General features: G+C 38.8%; 2 protein-coding genes and 1 long non-coding RNA gene across 4 annotated transcripts in view; 1 reads left to right on the forward strand and 2 right to left on the reverse strand.

The window, feature by feature from the left end:
- Positions 1–519: 519 nt before the first annotated feature.
- The window catches only part of LOC310723944 (uncharacterized protein), a 66,748-nt gene continuing 41,994 nt past the window's right edge, over positions 520–25,273 (reverse strand). Inside the window, exons 1-3 of one of the 2 annotated variants that reach the window (XM_083537524.1) lie at positions 11,178–11,355; positions 10,988–11,088; positions 520–2,147 (exon numbers count right to left, since the gene is read on the reverse strand). In XM_083537524.1, coding sequence (XP_083393650.1) covers positions 636–2,147; positions 10,988–11,062 — 1,587 coding nt within the window. In that variant the 5' untranslated portion in view covers positions 11,063–11,088; positions 11,178–11,355 and the 3' untranslated portion in view covers positions 520–635. Of the gene's footprint in view, positions 2,148–10,987; positions 11,089–11,177; positions 11,356–25,273 lie in introns of those variants that run through there. The other variant, XM_083537525.1, reaches the window with a different exon arrangement.
- Positions 13,724–25,226, forward strand: LOC310723792 (uncharacterized protein). The gene is made up of 2 exons (XM_083537216.1): positions 13,724–14,083; positions 23,431–25,226. The coding sequence occupies exons 1-2, from the start codon at positions 14,009–14,011 to the stop codon at positions 25,108–25,110; spliced, it is 1,755 nt and encodes a 584-aa protein (XP_083393342.1). The 5' UTR covers positions 13,724–14,008; the 3' UTR covers positions 25,111–25,226.
- LOC310735158 lies at positions 15,757–18,008 on the reverse strand. Its single transcript, XR_014536233.1, has 3 exons — positions 17,079–18,008; positions 16,752–16,817; positions 15,757–16,114 (listed from the first exon to the last, which is right to left on the reverse strand). It is a non-coding gene; the product is annotated as an uncharacterized lncRNA (long non-coding RNA).

The raw sequence follows: 25,273 nt of genomic DNA on the forward strand, positions 1-25,273 counted from the left end.
CAGCATGTAGTGTAAATATCCATTAGATTTTAGTTATTTTGGTTATTAAATAACTTTTATTTCCATTTGGTGATGAAGCTCGGGTGTTCTTGTATTCAGAGCAGTGAGAACTGCATACAATTCTAGACTGAGACTCCTGAAGATTGTCACAGTTGGACCCTGGAAACACAGATTTTAATGCTCCCACATTAAAGTTGATTGCTTTCCATTTTATTCTTTCAGTATAATAGAATTTTGTTAATAACTGAAATTTAATTTAGTAAATAACAATGATGATTTGTTGATACTTCATAATCATCTACGATATAGAATTAAAACATTGTTTCTATCACCAGCATTTCTATTTTCTTCCTTAGAAAAAATGAAAGCATAAGTAAAACAATAGTAAGAGAAAAATAAGTGAACTGTTTATGAAATAATCACAAAAAAAATGTTCCTGAAGACGTTTTTAAGGACAACGAGACTCATACAGTCCATTTAGAATAATCGACTTTTAACATTCACCTTAATCTCAAAGGTGTCCAGTTTGTTAGAGCGAATTAAAATTAACATTACAATTTAAAGTTCCCCCGATATTTACAGTACAATTTCCCTTTACATCCCTTCAAATAAGAAATTTAAGAAGATGATTTGTTTTATGGTTGTATGTTAGAGCACTTGTGGTTCCTTAATGAGTGTTGATGAACATAGCTCCGTCCACAGTGTCCACAGAGGTACAGCTTCTGTCCTCTATGACTCTGCTGGTGGCTGAGGAGGGCACGCCGAGCACTAAAACTCTTCCCACACTGTTCACAGTAATACGGCTTCACTCCTGTGTGGATACGCTGGTGTGATTTGAGATGACTCAGGTCAGTAAAACTCTTTCCACACTGTTCACAGGAATACGGCTTCTCTCCTGTGTGGATACGCTGGTGTATTCTGAGACTACCCTGCTGAGTAAAACTCTTCCCACACTGTTCACAGTGATACGGCTTCACTCCTGTGTGGATACGCTGGTGTCTTTTCAGATGATCCTGTTGAGTAAAACTCTTCCCACACTGTTCACAGTAATAAGGCTTCTCTCCTGTGTGGATACGTTGGTGTAATTTGAGAGTACCCTGCTGAGTAAAACTCTTCCCACACTGTTCACAGTAATGAGGCTTCTCTCCTGTGTGGATACGTTGGTGTAATTTGAGAGTACCCTGATGAGTAAAACTGTTCCCACACTGTTCACAGTAATAAGGCTTCTCTCCTGTGTGGATACGTTGGTGTAATTTGAGAGTACCCTGATGAGTAAAACTCTTCCCACACTGTTCACAGTAATAAGGCTTCTCTCCTGTGTGGATACATTGGTGTGATTTGAGAGTTCTCGGGTGAGTAAAACTCTTCCCACACTGTTCACAGTGATACGGCTTCACTCCTGTGTGGATACGCTGGTGTCTTTTTAGATAATCCTGTTTAGTAAAACTCTTCCCACACTGTTCACAGTGATACGGCTTCTCTCCTGTGTGGATACGCTGGTGTGATTTGAGATGATCCTGTTTAGTAAAACTCTTTCCACACTGTTCACAGGGATACGGCTTCTCTCCTGTGTGGATACGCTGGTGTATTCTGAGACTACCCTGCTGAGTAAAACTCTTCCCACACTGTTCACAGTGATACGGCTTCACTCCTGTGTGGATACGCTGGTGTCTTTTCAGATGATCCTGTTGAGTAAAACTCTTCCCACACTGTTCACAGTAATAAGGCTTCTCTCCTGTGTGGATACGCTGGTGTGATTTGAGAGTACTCAGGTGAGTAAAACTCTTCCCACACTGTTCACAGTAATACGGCTTCACTCCTGTGTGGATACGCTGGTGTGATTTGAGATGACCCTGATGAGTAAAACTCTTCCCACACTGTTCACAGTAATACGGCTTCACTCCTGTGTGGATACGCTGGTGTGATTTGAGATGACCCTGATGAGTAAAACTCTTCCCACACTGTTCACAGTGATACAGTTTCACTCCTGTGTGGATATGCTGGTGTCTTTTGAGACTACTCTGATGAGTAAAACTCTTCCCACACTGTTCACAGTGATACAGCTTCTCTCCTGTGTGGATACGTTGGTGTCTTTTCAGAACAGCAATTTTAGTAAAACTCTTCCCACAATCTGAGCAGTGGTGCATCTGGAAAACAATATAAAATTATTCAATATACTGTAATAATTTTAGATTTGGTCTTGCATGTTTTCAGAAATGTCTGCTATAGTAATCCGATATGGTTTGAAACAAGTTAAATGAGAGGTATTTTGAGGTCTTTTAGAAAACCTTTAACCTGTTAGGCCTCGACACAGATTTTGGGACTCACAGCTGAAAATGTGCTACCTAACTTTAAATGTTAACAGTTCCTGATAAAAGTGGACTACATACACAATTTAAATATTTTTTTAAAAAAAGACACTTTGAGCTTTACTGTCCATTATTCACAGTTGATATTGCTCAAAAAGATAATAAGTTATAGATGATTAAGTACTGTAAAAAAAAGAAATCCTTAAATGAAAATACAATGAAAAAATACATGAAATCAGTCCTGGAGCAATCCAAAAAAATACTGGGTTAAAGCCACATTTCGCATGAGTTTATATTTTAAATTAAATGAAGATATCATAAAAAATTAGATTCCTACAAACATTTATCTGAGACTATGTCTGGTTCGCCCTCCCCGCCCAAATTTTGGGACTCACAGCTGAAATGCTCTACCTAAATTTCAATGTTTACAGTTCCTGATAAAAATGTGCTACATACACAATTTAAATATCTTTGGAAAGAAGATACTTTGAACTTTACTTTCAAACGTCAATGTTGATATTGCTCAAAAAGATATTAAGTTATAGATGATGAAGTCCCATGAATATACATTTCCTGCATTGAACATTATTTTTATTTTATATATAAATACATGAGATCAGTCCTGGAGCAATCCAGAACTGCACTGGGTTGAAAGCCACATGTCTCATGAGTTTATATTTCAAATTTTATGAAGATTTTCATAACAAATGAGATTCCTACAAACATTTATCTGAGACTATGTCTGATCTTTTTCTCCCTCCCCCTGTTTAAGAGACACCTGCTAAACTCAGGTGATCATTCATACTCTATTCATACAGTCTGCATATTAATGAACTGCTGACCATTAAAGGCTTTTGTTCTACATGTTTGGGACTATTGATGTTGATTTGGCGTTCATATTGATGGCCAGGTAGCCAGACAAGCTCTTGTTTTACAGCCATGCCCATTTATATTGATGTCTGGCCATTCAAATTTCAACAATACACACACACACACACACACACACACACACACACACACACACACACACACACACACACACACACACACACATACACACTTTTCAAGCATTTCTCTTATAAAAACAAACAGGCAATAAAACCAATAAAATCGTATAAAACTATGAAGATATATATTTTAACTTACAGATGTAAAATCGCATCTCCATGCAGATCTACAAGTCTCTGTTGTTACTCCGCCCCCAAAAATATTTTCCACATCTCTTTTTTTTTGCAAATCAAAATATGCGGGTCCGATTAAGAATTTCATACCAGATCGGTCGAGGCCCGGGTTAACAACGACCACCACAGGTATCGTTAGCCAACAGGGTACCAGTGGAAATTGGGTTACCTTTGGCCGAAGGGGGAGAAGGAAAGGAGGAAGATGTCTACAGAGACGGCAGGGAAAGGAGAAGTGTAGGGGAGTGGAGGTTCGGGTTGGTACTTTAAATGTTGGCACTGTGACTGGTAAAGGGAGAGAGTTAGCTGATATGATGGAGAGGAGAAAGGTAGATATGTTGTGTGTTTAGGAGACCAAGTGGAACGGGAGTAAGACCAGAAACAGTGGAGGTGGGTTTAAACTGATCTATTATGGTGTGGATGGAAAGAGAAATGGTGTAGGGGTGATTCTGAAGGAAGAGTACAGTAAGAGTGTAGTGGAGGTGAAGAGAGGGCTGTGAGATGGAGGAGAAGGAAAGATTCTGGAGTGAATTAGATAAAGTGGTAGATGGTGTACCTAGAAATTAACGATTGGTGATTGGGGCAGACTTTAATGGACATGTAGAGGTGATGAGGAGGTTATGGGTAGGTATGGCCTAAAGGAGAGAAATGTGGAAGGGCAGATGGTGGTAGATTTTGCTAAAAGGATGGAAATGGCAGTGGTGAATACATATTTTAAGAAGAAGGAGGATCATAGGGTGACCTATAAGAGTGGAGGAAGGTGCACACAGGTGGACTATGTTCTATGTAGGAGATGCAACCTGAAGGAGATTGGAGACTGTAAGGTGTTGGCAGGGGACAGTGTAGCTAGACAGCGTCGGATGGTGGTCTGTAGGATGGTTTTGGAGGTGAAGAAGAGGAGGAGGAGAGTGAGGACTGAAAGAAGAATACGATGGTGGAAACTGAAGGAGGAAGACTGTAGTGTGCAGTTCAGGGAAGAGGTCAGACATAGGCTCGGTGGTGGTGAAGAGGTGCTGGATGATTGGGAAACTACTGCAGGAGTGATGAGGGAGGCAGCTAGAAAGTTACTTGGTGTGACATCTGGAAATAGAAAGGAAGAGAAAGAGACGTGGTGGTGGAATGAGGAAGTGCAGGAGAGCATAAGGGGAAAGAGGTTAACAAAACAGAAGTGGGATCACCCTGCAGGGTGATGAGAAAATTAGGCAGGAGTACAAGGAGATGCGCAAAAGGTAAAGAGGGATGTGGCGAAAGCCAAGGATAAGGCATCTGAGAGCTGTATGAGAGGTTGAACAAAGACTAGAAGAAAAGAGACTACAAGGTAATTAACATGTTATTAACAGTTATTGCTATATATGTAGACTGCTGACAATACACACTCTTGCAGCAATGTGCTATGTTGAATCTCTGTCTTGACCTGCAGTGGATTTTTATAAAGGACATTTCAACCATGTGTGTTTTCATCATGTACATAAGTCCAAACTTTACATTCAAGGACATAAAAGAAGGTTTAATTGAAGACATTCCCTAACATTTGCATGATGTTTCTAAGTATTACGTGAACCACAATTTGATTTAAATTAAGTGCCTGCTAAATTGTCTTTATGTGCATTAGCATAAATAATGAATATGTGTTATTAATAATAATATACATTATATAGATACAGAAATCACAATGTATGATTTTTTTAACTTTTTCTTTGTGTGATACAGCTGCAAATAAGTATTTGAACACCTGAGAAAGTCAATGTTAATATTTGGTACAGTAGCCTTTGTTTGCAATTACAGAGGTCAAATGTTTCCTGTAGTTTTTCACCAGGTTTGCACACACTGCAGGAGGGATTTTGGCCCACTCCTCCACACAGATCTGGCCTGTCGCTGAGAAACACGGAGTTTGAGCTCCCTCCAAAGATTCTCTATTGGGTTTAGGTCTGGAGACTGGCTAGGCCACGCCAGAACCTTGATATGCTTCTTACAGAGCCACTCCTTGGTTATCCTGGCTGTGTGCTTCGGGTCATTGTCATGTTGGAAGACCCAGCCTCGACCCATCTTCAATGCTCTAACTGAGGGAAGGAGGTTGTTCCCCAAAATCTCGCAATACATGGCCCCGGTCATCCTCTCCTTAATACAGTGCAGTCGCCCTGTCCCATGTGCAGAAAAACACCTCCAAAGCATGATGCTACCACCCCCATGCTTCACAGTAGGGATGGTGTTCTTGGGATGGTACTCATCATTCTTCTCCCTCCAAACACGTTTAGTGGAATTATGACCCAAAAGTTCTATTTTGGTCTCATCTGACCACATGACTTTCTCCCATGACTTCTCTGGATCATCCAAATGGTCATTGGCAAACTTAAGACATGCCTGGACATGTGCTGGTTTAAGCAGGGGAACCTTCCGTGCCATGCATGATTTCAAACCATGACGTCTTAGTGTATTACCAACAGTAACCTTGGAAACGGTGGTCCCAGCTCTTTTCAGGTCATTGACCAGCTCCTCCCGTGTAGTTCTGGGCTGATTTCTCACCTTTCTTAGGATCATTGAGACCCCAAGGTGAGATCTTGCATGGAGCCCCAGTCCGAGGGAGATTGACAGTCATGTTTAGCTTCTTCCATTTTATAATGATTGCTCCAACAGTGAACCTTTTTTCACCAAGCTGCTTGGAAATTTCCCCGTAGCCCTTTCCAGCCTTGTGGAGGTGTACAATTTTGTCTCTAGTGTCTTTGGACAGCTCTTTGGTCTTGGCCATGTTAGTAGTTGGATTCTTACTGATTGTATGGGGTGGACAGGTGTCTTTATGCAGCTAACGACCTCAAACAGGTGCATCTAATTTAGGATAATAAATGTAGTGGAGGTGGACATTTTAAAGGCAGACTAACAGGTCTTTGAGGGTCAGAATTCTAGCTGATAGACAGGTGTTCAAATACTTATTTGCAGCTGTATCATACAAATAAATAGTTAAAAAATCATACATTGTGATTTCTGGATTTATTTTTTTAGATTATGTCTCTCACAGTGGACATGCACCTACGATGACAATTTCAGACCCCGCCATGATTTCTAAGTGGGAGAACTTGCAAAATAGCAGGGTGTTCAAATACTTATTTTCCTCACTGTAGATAGATAGATAGATAGATAGATAGATAGATAGATAGATAGATAGATAGATAGATAGATAGATAGATAGATAGATAGATAGATAATTATATTTATATATAACTAATTCCTGTGTCTTGCTTCTCCAGCTACACAACGTAATTCGCTTCATAAACATTAATATTTAAATACAAAACATTTCCTTTCAGAATGATGTGGGAAACACACCCCTTGAAAGCCACTTCCAGAAGGTAATAGTGAAAGCACCTCTTGACCGTAATGGGAAAGAAAACAGCTATTACGCCCCAACATTCATTGAAAATTTGACCAGGTACTTCCTTCCACACGCAACTCTGTGGTCTGGCCTATTGCTAGGTAGGTTTTTTGATAGGAGTGTTTTCTAACATTACTACTGATTCAAAAATAAAATAAAATAAACAAACAAACAATGTAATTCTTTAGGTGATATTGGACGTCATGGTACAGGCTCAGCCCACCAACATTTCAGGCAGATTTATAAAAAAGTCAGTCAGTCCAATAATCAGGTAAAAACTCAACTGATTAATTTTAATAGCTTGTTGATAAATTTTTTATTTTATTTTTTTACATAAATGCATAAATGTAATGCCTTAAATAACTACAATTTGTTGTCCATAATTCAGAACTTTACACAAGACAATCAGACACAAGGAATAATGGAAAAAAGTCAATGGGACCTAAAAAAAATTAGGTTCCAGAGAAGGAGATTGACAAGATTGGATGACTTTGTCCAGATTTATCAGAGCATGCACGATGCACTGCTCCGTGAATTTGAAGACACAGAACAAACAAGAAAGAGAGTAATGAAATATTTTTGTACTTTCACCTTTTAAAAAATATTGGCAATTCAATGTTCCCTAAATATAAACCAAGATGCTGTAATATCTTCTTCTTCTTTTATTGGCTTCTCCCATTAGGGGTCGCCACAGGGGATCATCCTTCTCCATACCTCTCTGTCCTCTACATCTGCCTCTTTCACACCAACTACCTGCATGTCTTCTCTCACCACATACATAAACCTCCTCCTTCTTCTTACTATTTCCCTCCTTCCAGATGGCTCCATTCTCAGCATTCTCCTACTGATATACCCCATGTTCCTCCTCTGCACATGTCCAAACCATCTCAATCTCGCCTCCCTCACCTTGTCTCCAAAACGTCCTACATGCGCTGTCCCTCTAATAAACTCATTTCTAATCCTGTCCATCCTCGTCACTCTAAATGAAAACCTCAACATCTTCAGCTCTGCTACCTCCAGCTCCACGTCCTGTCTTTTACTCGATGCCACTGTCTCTAATCCATACAACATCTCAGGTCTCACCACAGTCCTATAAACCAAGATGCTGTAAGATACACTTCATAAAAAAATATAAAAGATAAAAAAAAAAAGAAACCTGTGTGATGTATGTGTGTCTCTTCTAGTCCATTCGAGTGGAAATGGAGCAGTGGAAAAAGAGACGTCAGAGGCGTAAAGGATTATATGTTTCTCCACTAGTCGAAGTTCTTCCATTCCAAGATGTAAAAAACAAGGTATTATTATTCGGAGTGTATAATAATAATAATAATAATAATAATAATAATAATTAACAACAACAACAAACAACAACAACTAAACAATTTTAATTGAAAAAATTAAAAAAAGAGCAGAAGCATATGCTTTTAAACTAAATTCTTATTTATTTTAAATAAAATGGGTTTTTGTGTGTGTGTGTGTGTGTGTGTGTGTGTGTGTGTGTGTGTGTGTGTGTGTGTGTGTGTGTGTGTGTGTGTGTGGTTTTTTGTTCGGAGAAGTCTTCAAAGGCACCCCCAAAAGTGCCAGAGAAAAAGAAAAAGCCAGAAGATGTGATCCAGGTTTAAATATACACACAAATACATTTTATATATATATATGTATGTATAGTAAAAAAAATCTAACTGGTGAGGTACAAATATTGGGAACAATCACTGTAATCTGTAATCACTTTAAAGTGTTACTGAATGTGTAAACTGATGTCTTGTTATTATGATAGCAGATTCATGGCTTCCAATCTCTTGAATCAACTTTCACATCTTATTTAGAAGGAGGAATATATTGATTGGAAATTGTATGTTTGTATATCCAGTGTCAATATGGCAGGAGACGAGCATGTTCAATTTCACTATTACAAAACACAGGCAGAGAGGAAAGATGATAGTCCTGAAGTACAACAAATATAAGTGTAGCCCAAAACACCTGAGCAGTCTGAAGGCAAAGGAAAATCAGCTGATTAATTAAAAGAATGGTTTATCATTGCATGATTATGACTGCATTTAATCTCATGGTCCCTCACATTTATCATGTGGTCTTCTAGAAGGTCCCAAAATGTAGAACTGACACTGCTGTCCCTCATTATAAAGATACTTAATAGACTAAGATCACAAACAAGATTGACTTTTTGTCTTCACACTGCATCAAATTTAAATCTGAACTGCCACAAAAAATATCTAAGAAATAAATTGTATCTTCTGTATCTTCAGAAAGAACCAGTGAAGAATATCAGGAGAAGACAATCAAAAATCGAAGGGCCAATCTGGAATAAAGCAGGTCCATCAGAAACAATTGCTCCTCAAAGACTATGCAGGCCACCAAAAATACAAATGCTGCAACAAATACTTCACCCTGATTACTGGTTGACCTGTGATATCATCGACCTGGCCAGCTACCTCATGGCAAAGGACAATATGCACATTAATGGGTTTTAATCTGTTCTGCCCTTTAGTGCGATTTTAAATGGTGGAATTGTTGGAACCCCACAAAATAAGTTTCTGCAAATATTGAACATTCGGCAATGCCACTGGATCACAGTCAGCAATTTGTTTTGTAATGAAAATCAGCTCTCTGTGTATGACAGCAAGTGCACCCCTCTGGACCCAGGGACACTACAAACACTGTCCTGGTTGGTGAGGACGCAGTCAGGCAAGTTTGATGTGCGATACCTGTTTACTGTGTTTGCAGAACAGCTCATTACTATGAGCTCATGGTCCAGTGCTCTAAATGCCAAGAGTGGTATCATCCTACATGTGTAGATATACCCAGAAGTGTCATTGGTAATGAACAGTTCTGGCAATGTTTCAACTGCCACTGATGATGTACATGATGAACATTTGATTGTAAATAAAACTTGTCTCTGCACAATTGCAACCTTTCATTATTCGCTCTTTTTATTTGTGTTTTAAAATAAAAAAAACATAGTAATAGAGTGAAATCCATATCCCAATTTTTATATGTTCGGACAAAACAAGAATGTATTTTTTCTGAAATCTTTCCAAAAAAAAAAGGGATTTTGCCTTTACTTTTCTCAAAAACTTCATAGTACAATAAGTTAATATTTAAGAGAATAATAGACAGGATAACTGTACATAAGAATAATTTGAAAGATTGAGCAAACCTATAAAGAAAACTGTTTTATGAATGTTTGAATATGGAACATGATTGAAAATGCACCTGAGGTATTGAGTGATTTTTGCCTTTAGTTTTCTCAAAAACTCCACAGTAAAATAAGTTAATATTTAAGAGAGTAATAGACAGGGACACTAAAAAATTATTATTTAAAAGACTGAGCAAACCTATAAGAGAAAATATTTATGAGTGTTTGAATATGGACAGTAATTGAAAATGCAGTGATGTTTTGAGTGATTTTGCCTTTAGTTTTCTCAAAAACTCCATAGTAAAATGAGTCGAAATTAAAAGGAATAATAGACAGGGACACTGTACATAGGAATCATTTGAAAGATTGAGCAAACCTATAAAGAAAAATGTTTAATGAATGTTTGAATGTGGAACATGATAAAAATGCACTGAGTCTTTTTTATAACGGAAACGCCTTTCTGAAGCGTCTTTACATGTATTTGACCGCTCAAAGAGAGAAATGTAATAAGAAACTAATACCACTGATGTGTGTTTTATTTTAAATTTATTTTCTCATGTGTTTATATTATTAAACTTTGTTTGTTTCAGATTCAGTGTTTAAGCAAAACTAAAGTTTGTTTCCAAATGAAAAGGTTCAACATTACACATCTGGAGAGACGGAAAACATGCACAATTATGCATGCACATCAAAAACACTTTTCAATAAATACTGAGTTTGGCCCGCGATTTCGTCCCAGTGTTTAATTTTGGCCCACTGTGAATTTGAGATTGACTCCTCTGGATTAAAGATTTGGGGAGAAATTTCGTGTTTCCTTGTAAAAGGATTTTTTTTTTTAATAAAAAAATAAATAAAAAAAACAGCAGATTATTGTGATACACTTAAAGTTAAGGAATTTTTTTATTATTATTTAATTATAAAATACATTATGATGTATCTTTGCCCTGCAAACCACACTGAAAGTTCAGACATGAATAAATTGTACCTTTGATCCAGCAGCAGCAGCAGGAGGAGTGTGTGGAGGTTCTCCTAAAGATCTCCGTCTGGACTCTGGTTTCATGATCAGAGGTGTAAAGAATCAGGACACTGGAAGAAAAATGCAGAGGTTCATGACTCCAGAATGTCCACTAGCTGTTCCCCGAGCAGCTCAGCTGCTACATTTCACTGTATCTCACCTTTGGGTAAAAATCCGCTAAATCCGGGACAAAAACGGGGTTGAAGCTCGCGCGCGATAGATTTATAACGGCGAAAGGAACGTCGATGTGCACGCGCGGAAAGTGGAGAAAAACTCACGCGCCCAACATTAACTTCCGACCGGAGCGCGTGAAAGAACTGTATAAGTACAAACACAGAGCACAAAGCAGTGGGCGGGGCCAACAGGCTCGAGTTCTAAATCTGCAAACATCATTGGCTCAGACATTGTCAGGGAGTGAAATCTGATTGGTTGTCTGTAATAATATCAAATATATAATATGAAATATTTCATATAATAAAAATTTAAATTTCGATTTGAATTCCAGTGGAAACGCGACTGATCCGAAGCTGCTGCTTTTTAGCTGATACACAGTGTGGTCAAAAGTATTTGGACACATGTCTTTTCCAGCCAGATGTGGTTCATAAATTCACCTAAAATGCTCTTAAATGCACCATACAGCCAATTAACATGCAAACTGTTGAAACACTTCATAGAAACAGAATGTAGAATTACTGATAGCATTTTAAATGGGATTTAAATACCTGGGACAGAGGGTAGCAGGAGCTTTTCTGTAGCTATTATTGCTTTTATGTTCATGGCAAAGGACCAAATATTAGTTTATTTTATCTTTCCATAATGAGCTGGAATAAAACATTAATGCCCGTGTGTAATGCTGCATGATGGCACTGCTGGAGGATTACACCAATGGAAGATTAATGCGAAAAAGGGTCTCCAGGGACCATGATGATTTCTTGGCCCATGATGAAGACTGGCTAATAAGCTGATTTAGATTCAGCTTTACTACCTTAGAGTACCAATGTGTATCTTAATGTACAACTATAAATCTTTGGGGTAAATAAGGTACAAAGATGTCCTTTTAAGGGTACTGTCCCAGTGGCAAGCTGTTGTATTTCTTTTGTTCTTTCTGTTTTATAATCATATATAATCATGAAGCATATAAAGCAAAAAAATATGATGACAAATAAAACCTGTAAATTACACAAGGGTTAACTGAAAAAAACAAACAGGTAACACTAGACATTTCGTCCCCCCACTTTTGAAATGATGGCTATGCCCCTGCACCACACACCTTGATAATCTTACACACATTTTCCGGGTGGTATAGAAATCTTCCAGCTGATACATCCAGAGATCCACATCTGCATTTCAGGAGGTGATGAGCATCTGAGGGGTGACTCCCTGTGATATTATAGACTACATCAGGACAATGTTTACAATTTCTACATGTTGTTAAACTCAACAAGAAGCCAGTCATCACGTCCTGCAGCTGCCTGTAGCCTGTAGTCTACACTGCAATGTGTCAGGATAAAGGAATCATGTGCTGAAGCATGTCAGCGTGCCACAATGTTTGTGAGGGTCGTGTTAGAGTCACATATGACTTGCACTTTAACAGAAAGCATATGCTGTTTATTAACAAAAACAAATTTCCTTTTTTATACAGAGTCTTTACAGAAATATGAGTGCAGTCAATTGTGTTGATTACATTTGGAAAACTGAACATTGCTGCAAACTGCATTTTAATTTCAGCCTGTTCTTGCACAGTGAAGGGAAACCTGATGTATCGACTACCCACCCTAATAATAACATCCAAAATGACAGGCATTATGACACTCAGGGGCAGATACCAGACCTATAGCATGAGATTAAATAGAATTATATTATGTTTAAAGAAGATCTTTGTGAAAAATTTAATTATATATAACATTTATATAAAGTCAACCTGTTGTCATTAACCCCAGAGTGGTGAGGACCTGTATTTGGACGGGGATGGCATGGTTCTGGTGTGTTGCCCTCTGTAGTAGTGGACCCAATTCAGCACATAGATCCAGGAGCACAGCTGTAGGAATCTAAATCAGCTTATTAGCCAGTCTTCAAAAAAATCCAAGAAATCATCATGGTTCCTGGAGACTCTATTTCGCATTAATCTTCCATTGGTGTAATCCTCCAGCAGTGCCATCATGCAGCATTACACACGGGAGTCACCACAGCATTTATGTTTTATTCCAGCTCATTATGGAAAGATAAAATAAACTGATATTTGGTCCTGTGCCATGAACATATAAGCAATAATAGCTACAGAAAAGCTCCTGCTTCCCTCTGTACCAGGTATTTAAATCCCATTTAAAATGCTATCAGTGATTCTACATTCTGTTTCTATTAAGTGTTTCAACAGTTTGCATGTTAATTGGCTGTATGGTGCATTTGAAAGCATTTTATGTGAATTTATGAACCACATCTGGCTGGAAAAGACATGTGCCCAAATACTTTTGACCACACTGTGTATCAGCTAAAAAGCAGCAGCTTCGGATCAGTCGCGTTTCCACTGGGATTCAACTCTGAAAGATCACTTTTAATTTTTATTATATGAAATATTTCATATTATATATTTGATATTATTACAGACAACTAATCAGATTTCACTCCCTGACAATGTCTGAGCCAATGATGTTTGCAGATTTAGAACTCGAGCCTGTTGGCCCCGCCCACTGCTTTGTGCTCTGTGTTTGTACTTATACAGTTCTTTCACGCGCTCCGGTCGGAAGTTAATGTTGGGCGCGTGAGTTTTTCTCCACTTTCCGCTCGTGCACATCGACGTTCCTTTCGCCGTTATAAATCTATCGCGCGCGAGCTTCAACCCCGTTTTTGTCCCGGATTTAGCGGATTTTTACCCAAAGGTGAGATACAGTGAAATGTAGCAGCTGAGCTGCTCGGGGAACAGCTAGTGGACATTCTGGAGTCATGAACCTCTGCATTTTTCTTCCAGTGTTCTGATTCTTTACACCTCTGATCATGAAACCAGAGTCCAGACGGAGATCTTTAGGAGAACCTCCACACACTCCTCCTGCTGCTGCTGCTGGATCAAAGGTACAATTTATTCATGTCTGAACTTTCAGTGTGGTTTGCAGGGCAAAGATACATCATAATGTATTTTATAATTAAATAATAATAAAAAAATTCCTTAACTTTAAGTGTTTCACAATAAACTATTTATTTATTTATTAAAAAAAAAAATCCTTTTACAAGGAAACACGAAATTTCTCCCCAAATCTTTAATCCAGAGGAGTCAATCTCAAATTCACAGTGGGCCAAAATTAAACACTGGGACGAAATCGCGGGCCAAACTCAGTATTTATTGAAAAGTGTTTTTGATGTGCATGCATAATTGTGCATGTTTTCCGTCTCTCCAGATGTGTAATGTTGAACCTTTTCATTTGGAAACAAACTTTAGTTTTGCTTAAACACTGAATCTGAAACAAACAAAGTTTAATATTATAAACACATGAGAAAATAAATTTAAAATAAAACACACATCAGTGGTATTAGTTTCTTATTACATTTCTCTCTTTGAGCGGTCAAAATACATGTAAAGACGCTTCAGAAAGGCGTTTCCGTTATAAAAAAGACTCAGTGCATTTTTATCATGTTCCACATTCAAACATTCATTAAACATTTTTCTTTATAGGTTTGCTCAATCTTTCAAATTATTCTTATGTACAGTGTCCCTGTCTATTATTCCTTTTAATTTCGACTCATTTTACTATGGAGTTTTTGAGAAAACTAAAGGCAAAATCACTCAAAACATCACTGCATTTTCAATTACTGTCCATATTCAAACACTCATAAATATTTTCTCTTATAGGTTTGCTCAGTCTTTTAAATAATTATTTTTTAGTGTCCCTGTCTATTACTCTCCTAAATATTAACTTATTTTACTGTGGAGTTTTTGAGAAAACTAAAGGCAAAATCACTCAATACCTCAGGTGCATTTTCAATCATGTTCCATATTCAAACATTCATAAAACATTTTTCTTTATAGGTTTGCTCAATCTTTCAAATTATTCTTATGTACAGTTATCCTGTCTATTATTCTCTTAAATATTAACTTATTGTACTATGAAGTTTTTGAGAAAAGTAAAGGCAAAATAATTTTTTTTTGGAAAGATTTCAGAAAAAATACATTCTTGTTTTGTCCGAACATATAAAAATTGGGATATGGATTTCACTCCATTACAATGTTTTTTTTATTTTAAAACACAAATAAAAAGAGCGAATAATGAAAGGTTGCAATTGTGCAGAGACAAGTTTTATTTACAATCAAATGTTCATCATGTACATCATCAGTGGCAGTTGAAACATTGCCAGAACTGTTCATTACCAATGACACTTCTGGGTATATCTACACATGTAGGATGATACCACTCTTGGCATTTAGAGCACTGGACCATGAGCTCATAGTAATGAGCTGTTCTGCAAACACAGTAAACAGGTATCGCACTCTCTCGACATTTCATGCCAAATGCGATACTGTTTTTTGTAAACGAAGCATACAGTTGTGCCCTTAGCCTGCTTTCATTAAATATGCATACCTCTGGTGGGTGACCCTTGCAAACAGCATATGCAAATGCTATTGCGAATAACCCACAATTGCTGTTATTTGAATGCTGCTGCACAGCTGGTTGCAAAACATCAAACTTGCCTGACTGCGGCCTCACCAACCAGGACAGTGTTTGTAGTGTTTGTAGTGTCATACACAGAGAGCTGATTTTCATTACAAAACAAATTGCTGACTGTGATCCAGTGGCATTGCCGAATGTTCAATATTTGCAGAAACTTATTTTGTGGGGTTCCAACAATTCCACCATTTGGAATCGCACTAAAGGGCAGAACAGATTAAAACCCATCAATGTGCATATTGTCCTTTGCCATGAGGTAGCTGGCCAGGTCGATGATATCACAGGTCAACCAGTAATCAGGGTGAAGTATTTGTTGCAGCATTTGTATTTTTGGTGGCCTGCATAGTCTTCGAGGAGCAATTGTTTCTGATGGACCTGCTTTATTCCAGATTGGCCCTTCGATTTTTGATTGTCTTCTCCTGATATTCTTCACTGGTTCTTTCTGAAGATACAGAAGATACAATTTATTTCTTAGATATTTTTTGTGGCAGTTCAGATTTAAATTTGATGCAGTGTGAAGACAAAAAGTCAATCTTGTTTGTGATCTTAGTCTATTAAGTATCTTTATAATGAGGGACAGCAGTGTCAGTTCTACATTTTGGGACCTTCTAGAAGACCACATGATAAATGTGAGGGACCATGAGATTAAATGCAGTCATAATCATGCAATGATAAACCATTCTTTTAATTAATCAGCTGATTTTCCTTTGCCTTCAGACTGCTCAGGTGTTTTGGGCTACACTTATATTTGTTGTACTTCAGGACTATCATCTTTCCTCTCTGCCTGTGTTTTGTAATAGTGAAATTGAACATGCTCGTCTCCTGCCATATTGACACTGGATATACAAACATACAATTTCCAATCAATATATTCCTCCTTCTAAATAAGATGTGAAAGTTGATTCAAGAGATTGGAAGCCATGAATCTGCTATCATAACAACAAGACATCAGTTTACACGTTCAGTAACACTTTAAAGTGATTACAGATTACACTGATTGTTCCCAATATTTGTACCTCACCAGTTAGATTTTTTTACTAATATATATATAAAATGTATGTGTGTGTGTGTATTTAAACCTGGATCACATCTTCTGGCTTTTTCTTTTTCTCAGGCACTTTTGGGGGTGCCTTTGAAGACTTCTCCTGACAAACACACACACACACACACACACACACACACACACACACACACACACACACACACACACACACACACACACACACACACACACACATAAAAACCCATTTTATTTAAAATAAATAAGGATTTAGTTTAAAAGCATATGCTTCTGCTCTTTTTTTAACAAAAATTGTTTAGTTGTTGTTGTTATTATTATTATTATTATTATTATTATTATTATTATTATTATTATTATTATTATTATACACTCCGAATAATAATACCTTGTTTTTTACATCTTGGAATGGAAGAACCTTGACTAGTGGAGAAACATATAATCCTTTACGCCTCTGACGTCTCTTTTTCCACTGCTCCATTTCCACTCGAATGGACTAGAAGAGACACACATACATCACACAGGTTTCTTTTTTTTTATCTTTTATATTTTTTTATGAAGTGTATCTTACAGCATCTTGGTTTATAGGACAGTGGTGAGACCTGAGATGTTGTATGGATTAGAGACAGTGGCATTGAGTAAAAGACAGGACGTGGAGCTGGAGGTAGCAAAGCTGAAGATGTTGAGGTTTTCATTTAGAGTGACGAGGATGGACAGGATTAGAAATGAGTTTATTAGAGGGACAGCGCATGTAGGACGTTTTGGAGACAAGGTGAGGGAGGCGAGATTGAGATGGTTTGGACATGTGCAGAGGAGGAACATGGGGTATATCAGTAGGAGAATGCTGAGAATGGAGCCATCTGGAAGGAGGGAAATAGTAAGAAGAAGGAGGAGGTTTATGTATGTGGTGAGAGAAGACATGCAGGTAGTTGGTGTGAAAGAGGCAGATGTAGAGGACAGAGAGGTATGGAGAAGGATGATCCCCTGTGGCGACCCCTAATGGGAGAAGCCAATAAAAGAAGAAGAAGATATTACAGCATCTTGGTTTATATTTAGGGAACATTGAATTGCCAATATTTTTTAAAAGGTGAAAGTACAAAAATATTTCATTACTCTCTTTCTTGTTTGTTCTGTGTCTTCAAATTCACGGAGCAGTGCATCGTGCATGCTCTGATAAATCTGGACAAAGTCATCCAATCTTGTCAATCTCCTTCTCTGGAACCTAATTTTTTTTAGGTCCCATTGACTTTTTTCCATTATTCCTTGTGTCTGATTGTCTTGTGTAAAGTTCTGAATTATGGACAACAAATTGTAGTTATTTAAGGCATTACATTTATGCATTTATGTAAAAAAATAAAATAAAAAATTTATCAACAAGCTATTAAAATTAATCAGTTGAGTTTTTACCTGATTATTGGACTGACTGACTTTTTTATAAATCTGCCTGAAATGTTGGTGGGCTGAGCCTGTACCATGACGTCCAATATCACCTAAAGAATTACATTGTTTGTTTGTTTATTTTATTTTATTTTTGAATCAGTAGTAATGTTAGAAAACACTCCTATCAAAAAACCTACCTAGCAATAGGCCAGACCACAGAGTTGCGTGTGGAAGGAAGTACCTGGTCAAATTTTCAATGAATGTTGGGGCATAATAGCTGTTTTCATTCCCATTACGGTCAAGAGGTGCTTTCACTATTACCTTCTGGAAGTGGCTTTCAAGGGGTGTGTTTCCCACATCATTCTGAAAGGAAATGTTTTGTATTTAAACATTAATGTTTATGAAGCGAATTACGTTGTGTAGCTGGAGAAGCAAGACACAGGAATTAGTTATATATAAATATAATTATCTATCTATCTATCTATCTATCTATCTATCTATCTATCTATCTATCTATCTATCTATCTATCTATCTATCTATCTATCTATCTATCTATCTATCTATCTACAGTGAGGAAAATAAGTATTTGAACACCCTGCTATTTTGCAAGTTCTCCCACTTAGAAATCATGGCGGGGTCTGAAATTGTCATCGTAGGTGCATGTCCACTGTGAGAGACATAATCTAAAAAAATAAATCCAGAAATCACAATGTATGATTTTTTAACTATTTATTTGTATGATACAGCTGCAAATAAGTATTTGAACACCTGTCTATCAGCTAGAATTCTGACCCTCAAAGACCTGTTAGTCTGCCTTTAAAATGTCCACCTCCACTACATTTATTATCCTAAATTAGATGCACCTGTTTGAGGTCGTTAGCTGCATAAAGACACCTGTCCACCCCATACAATCAGTACGAATCCAACTACTAACATGGCCAAGACCAAAGAGCTGTCCAAAGACACTAGAGACAAAATTGTACACCTCCACAAGGCTGGAAAGGGCTACGGGGAAATTTCCAAGCAGCTTGGTGAAAAAAGGTTCACTGTTGGAGCAATCATTATAAAATGGAAGAAGCTAAACATGACTGTCAATCTCCCTCGGACTGGGGCTCCATGCAAGATCTCACCTTGGGGTCTCAATGATCCTAAGAAAGGTGAGAAATCAGCCCAGAACTACACGGGAGGAGCTGGTCAATGACCTGAAAAGAGCTGGGACCACCGTTTCCAAGGTTACTGTTGGTAATACACTAAGACGTCATGGTTTGAAATCATGCATGGCACGGAAGGTTCCCCTGCTTAAACCAGCACATGTCCAGGCATGTCTTAAGTTTGCCAATGACCATTTGGATGATCCAGAGAAATAATAGAACTTTTGGGTCATAATTCCACTAAACGTGTTTGGAGGGAGAAGAATGATGAGTACCATCCCAAGAACACCATCCCTACTGTGAAGCATGGGGGTGGTAGCATCATGCTTTGGAGGTGTTTTTCTGCACATGGGACAGGGCGACTGCACTGTATTAAGGAGAGGATGACCGGGGCCATGTATTGCGAGATTTTGGGGAACAACCTCCTTCCCTCAGTTAGAGCATTGAAGATGGGTCGAGGCTGGGTCTTCCAACATGACAATGACCCGAAGCACACAGCCAGGATAACCAAGGAGTGGCTCTGTAAGAAGCATATCAAGGTTCTGGCGTGGCCTAGCCAGTCTCCAGACCTAAACCCAATAGAGAATCTTTGGAGGGAGCTCAAACTCCGTGTTTCTCAGCGACAGGCCAGATCTGTGTGGAGGAGTGGGCCAAAATCCCTCCTGCAGTGTGTGCAAACCTGGTGAAAAACTACAGGAAACATTTGACCTCTGTAATTGCAAACAAAGGCTACTGTACCAAATATTAACATTGACTTTCTCAGGTGTTCAAATACTTATTTGCAGCTGTATCACACAAAGAAAAAGTTAAAAAAATCATACATTGTGATTTCTGTATCTATATAATGTATATTATTATTAATAACACATATTCATTATTTATGCTAATGCACATAAAGACAATTTAGCAGGCACTTAATTTAAATCAAATTGTGGTTCAAGTAATACTTAGAAACATCATGCAAATGTTAGGGAATGTCTTCAATTAAACCTTCTTTTATGTCCTTGAATGTAAAGTTTGGACTTATGTACATGATGAAAACACACATGGTTGAAATGTCCTTTATAAAAATCCACTGCAGGTCAAGACAGAGATTCAACATAGCACATTGCTGCAAGAGTGTGTATTGTCAGCAGTCTACATATATAGCAATAACTGTTAATAACATGTTAATTGAGGGGGAGTGGTGGCTCCAACGGTTAAGGCGCTGGGTTGCCGATCGGAAGGTCTGTGGTTCGAGCCCCGGTATCGCCAGGCTGCCACTCTTGGGCCCTTGAGCAAGGCCCTTAACCCTCTATGCTCCGGGGGTCCCTTACGAGGGAAATATCAAGGTCTGTGACGTCGGAGTGACGTGGGGCCGCCTTCCCGTGGGCTCACCACCTGCAGGAGGGACCGTAAGGGACGGTGCTGTGAGGATTGGGCAGCAGTCGAAGGCGGGGTATGCCTGCTTAGACTGCTGCCCCCGCGACCCGAATTACGGATAAGCGGGAGAAAATGAATGAATGAATGAATGAATGAATGAAATGAATGAAACATGTTAATTACCTTGTAGTCTCTTTTCTTCTAGTCTTTGTTCAACCTCTCATACAGCTCTCAGATGCCTTATCCTTGGCTTTCGCCACATCCCTCTTTACCTTTTGCGCATCTCCTTGTACTCCTGCCTAATTTTCTCATCACCCTGCAGGGTGATCCCACTTCTGTTTTGTTAACCTCTTTCCCCTTATGCTCTCCTGCACTTCCTCATTCCACCACCACGTCTCTTTCTCTTCCTTTCTATTTCCAGATGTCACACCAAGTAACTTTCTAGCTGCCTCCCTCATCACTCCTGCAGTAGTTTCCCAATCATCCAGCACCTCTTCACCACCACCGAGCCTATGTCTGACCTCTTCCCTGAACTGCACACTACAGTCTTCCTCCTTCAGTTTCCACCATCGTATTCTTCTTTCAGTCCTCACTCTCCTCCTCCTCTTCTTCACCTCCAAAACCATCCTACAGACCACCATCCGACGCTGTCTAGCTACACTGTCCCCTGCCAACACCTTACAGTCTCCAATCTCCTTCAGGTTGCATCTCCTACATAGAACATAGTCCACCTGTGTGCACCTTCCTCCACTCTTATAGGTCACCCTATGATCCTCCTTCTTCTTAAAATATGTATTCACCACTGCCATTTCCATCCTTTTAGCAAAATCTACCACCATCTGCCCTTCCACATTTCTCTCCTTTAGGCCATACCTACCCATAACCTCCTCATCACCTCTACATGTCCATTAAAGTCTGCCCCAATCACCAATCGTTAATTTCTAGGTACACCATCTACCACTTTATCTAATTCACTCCAGAATCTTTCCTTCTCCTCCATCTCACAGCCCTCTCTTCACCTCCACTACACTCTTACTGTACTCTTCCTTCAGAATCACCCCTACACCATTTCTCTTTCCATCCACACCATAATAGATCAGTTTAAACCCACCTCCACTGTTTCTGGTCTTACTCCCGTTCCACTTGGTCTCCTAAACACACAACATATCTACCTTTCTCCTCTCCATCATATCAGCTAACTCTCTCCCTTTACCAGTCACAGTGCCAACATTTAAAGTACCAACCCGAACCTCCACTCTCCTACACTTCTCCTTTCCCTGCCGTCTCTGTAGACATCTTCCTCCTTTCCTTCTCCCCCTTCGGCCAAAGGTAACCCAATTTCCACTGGTACCCTGTTGGCTAACGATACCTGTGGTGGTCGTTGTTAACCTGGGCCTCGACCGATCTGGTATGAAATTCTTAATCGGACCCGCATATTTTGATTTGCAAAAAAAAAGAGATGTGGAAAATATTTTTGGGGGCGGAGTAACAACAGAGACTTGTAGATCTGCATGGAGATGCGATTTTACATCTGTAAGTTAAAATATATATCTTCATAGTTTTATACGATTTTATTGGTTTTATTGCCTGTTTGTTTTTATAAGAGAAATGCTTGAAAAGTGTGTATGTGTGTGTGTGTGTGTGTGTGTGTGTGTGTGTGTGTGTGTGTGTGTGTGTGTGTGTGTGTGTGTGTGTGTGTGTATTGTTGAAATTTGAATGGCCAGACATCAATATAAATGGGCATGGCTGTAAAACAAGAGCTTGTCTGGCTACCTGGCCATCAATATGAACGCCAAATCAACATCAATAGTCCCAAACATGTAGAACAAAAGCCTTTAATGGTCAGCAGTTCATTAATATGCAGACTGTATGAATAGAGTATGAATGATCACCTGAGTTTAGCAGGTGTCTCTTAAACAGGGGGAGGGAGAAAAAGATCAGACATAGTCTCAGATAAATGTTTGTAGGAATCTCATTTGTTATGAAAATCTTCATAAAATTTGAAATATAAACTCATGAGACATGTGGCTTTCAACCCAGTGCGGTTCTGGATTGCTCCAGGACTGATCTCATGTATTTATATATAAAATAAAAATAATGTTCAATGCAGGAAATGTATATTCATGGGACTTCATCATCTATAACTTAATATCTTTTTGAGCAATATCAACATTGACGTTTGAAAGTAAAGTTCAAAGTATCTTCTTTCCAAAGATATTTGAATTGTGTATGTAGCACATTTTTATCAGGAACTGTAAACATTGAAATTTAGGTAGAGCATTTCAGCTGTGAGTCCCAAAATTTGGGCGGGGAGGGCGAACCAGACATAGTCTCAGATAAATGTTTGTAGGAATCTCATTTCTTATGATATCTTCATTCAATTTAAAATATAAACTCATGCGAAATGTGGCTTTAACCCAGTATTTTTTTTGGATTGCTCCAGGACTGATTTCATGTATTTTTTCATTGTATTTTCATTTAAGGATTTCTTTTTTTTACAGTACTTAATCATCTATAACTTATTATCTTTTTGAGCAATATCAACTGTGAATAATGGACAGTAAAGCTCAAAGTGTCTTTTTTTAAAAAAATATTTAAATTGTGTATGTAGTCCACTTTTATCAGGAACTGTTAACATTTAAAGTTAGGTAGCACATTTTCAGCTGTGAGTCCCAAAATCTGTGTCGAGGCCTAACAGGTTAAAGGTTTTCTAAAAGACCTCAAAATACCTCTCTTTTAACTTGTTTCAAACCATATCGGATTACTATAGCAGACATTTCTGAAAACATGCAAGACCAAATCTAAAATTATTACAGTATATTGAATAATTTTATATTGTTTTCCAGATGCACCACTGCTCAGATTGTGGGAAGAGTTTTACTAAAATTGCTGTTCTGAAAAGACACCAACGTATCCACACAGGAGAGAAGCTGTATCACTGTGAACAGTGTGGGAAGAGTTTTACTCATCAGAGTAGTCTCAAAAGACACCAGCATATCCACACAGGAGTGAAGCTGTATCACTGTGAACAGTGTGGGAAGAGTTTTACTCATCAGGGTCATCTCAAATCACACCAGCGTATCCACACAGGAGTGAAGCCGTATTACTGTGAACAGTGTGGGAAGAGTTTTACTCATCAGGGTCATCTCAAATCACACCAGCGTATCCACACAGGAGTGAAGCCGTATTACTGTGAACAGTGTGGGAAGAGTTTTACTCACCCGAGTACTCTCAAATCACACCAGCGTATCCACACAGGAGTGAAGCCGTATTACTGTGAACAGTGTGGGAAGAGTTTTACTCACCTGAGTACTCTCAAATCACACCAGCGTATCCACACAGGAGAGAAGCCTTATTACTGTGAACAGTGTGGGAAGAGTTTTACTCAACAGGATCATCTGAAAAGACACCAGCGTATCCACACAGGAGTGAAGCCGTATCACTGTGAACAGTGTGGGAAGAGTTTTACTCAGCAGGGTAGTCTCAGAATACACCAGCGTATCCACACAGGAGAGAAGCCGTATCCCTGTGAACAGTGTGGAAAGAGTTTTACTAAACAGGATCATCTCAAATCACACCAGCGTATCCACACAGGAGAGAAGCCGTATCACTGTGAACAGTGTGGGAAGAGTTTTACTAAACAGGATTATCTAAAAAGACACCAGCGTATCCACACAGGAGTGAAGCCGTATCACTGTGAACAGTGTGGGAAGAGTTTTACTCACCCGAGAACTCTCAAATCACACCAATGTATCCACACAGGAGAGAAGCCTTATTACTGTGAACAGTGTGGGAAGAGTTTTACTCATCAGGGTACTCTCAAATTACACCAACGTATCCACACAGGAGAGAAGCCTTATTACTGTGAACAGTGTGGGAACAGTTTTACTCATCAGGGTACTCTCAAATTACACCAACGTATCCACACAGGAGAGAAGCCTCATTACTGTGAACAGTGTGGGAAGAGTTTTACTCAGCAGGGTACTCTCAAATTACACCAACGTATCCACACAGGAGAGAAGCCTTATTACTGTGAACAGTGTGGGAAGAGTTTTACTCAACAGGATCATCTGAAAAGACACCAGCGTATCCACACAGGAGTGAAGCCGTATCACTGTGAACAGTGTGGGAAGAGTTTTACTCAGCAGGGTAGTCTCAGAATACACCAGCGTATCCACACAGGAGAGAAGCCGTATCCCTGTGAACAGTGTGGAAAGAGTTTTACTGACCTGAGTCATCTCAAATCACACCAGCGTATCCACACAGGAGTGAAGCCGTATTACTGTGAACAGTGTGGGAAGAGTTTTACTAAACAGGATCATCTCAAATCACACCAGCGTATCCACACAGGAGTGAAGCCGTATTACTGTGAACAGTGTGGGAAGAGTTTTAGTGCTCGGCGTGCCCTCCTCAGCCACCAGCAGAGTCATAGAGGACAGAAGCTGTACCTCTGTGGACACTGTGGACGGAGCTATGTTCATCAACACTCATTAAGGAACCACAAGTGCTCTAACATACAACCATAAAACAAATCATCTTCTTAAATTTCTTATTTGAAGGGATGTAAAGGGAAATTGTACTGTAAATATCGGGGGAACTTTAAATTGTAATGTTAATTTTAATTCGCTCTAACAAACTGGACACCTTTGAGATTAAGGTGAATGTTAAAAGTCGATTATTCTAAATGGA

This window comes from Silurus aristotelis (genome assembly GCF_946808225.1).
Source record: "Silurus aristotelis genome assembly, chromosome: 1".
In the NCBI taxonomy this organism is placed as follows: domain Eukaryota; kingdom Metazoa; phylum Chordata; class Actinopteri; order Siluriformes; family Siluridae; genus Silurus; species Silurus aristotelis.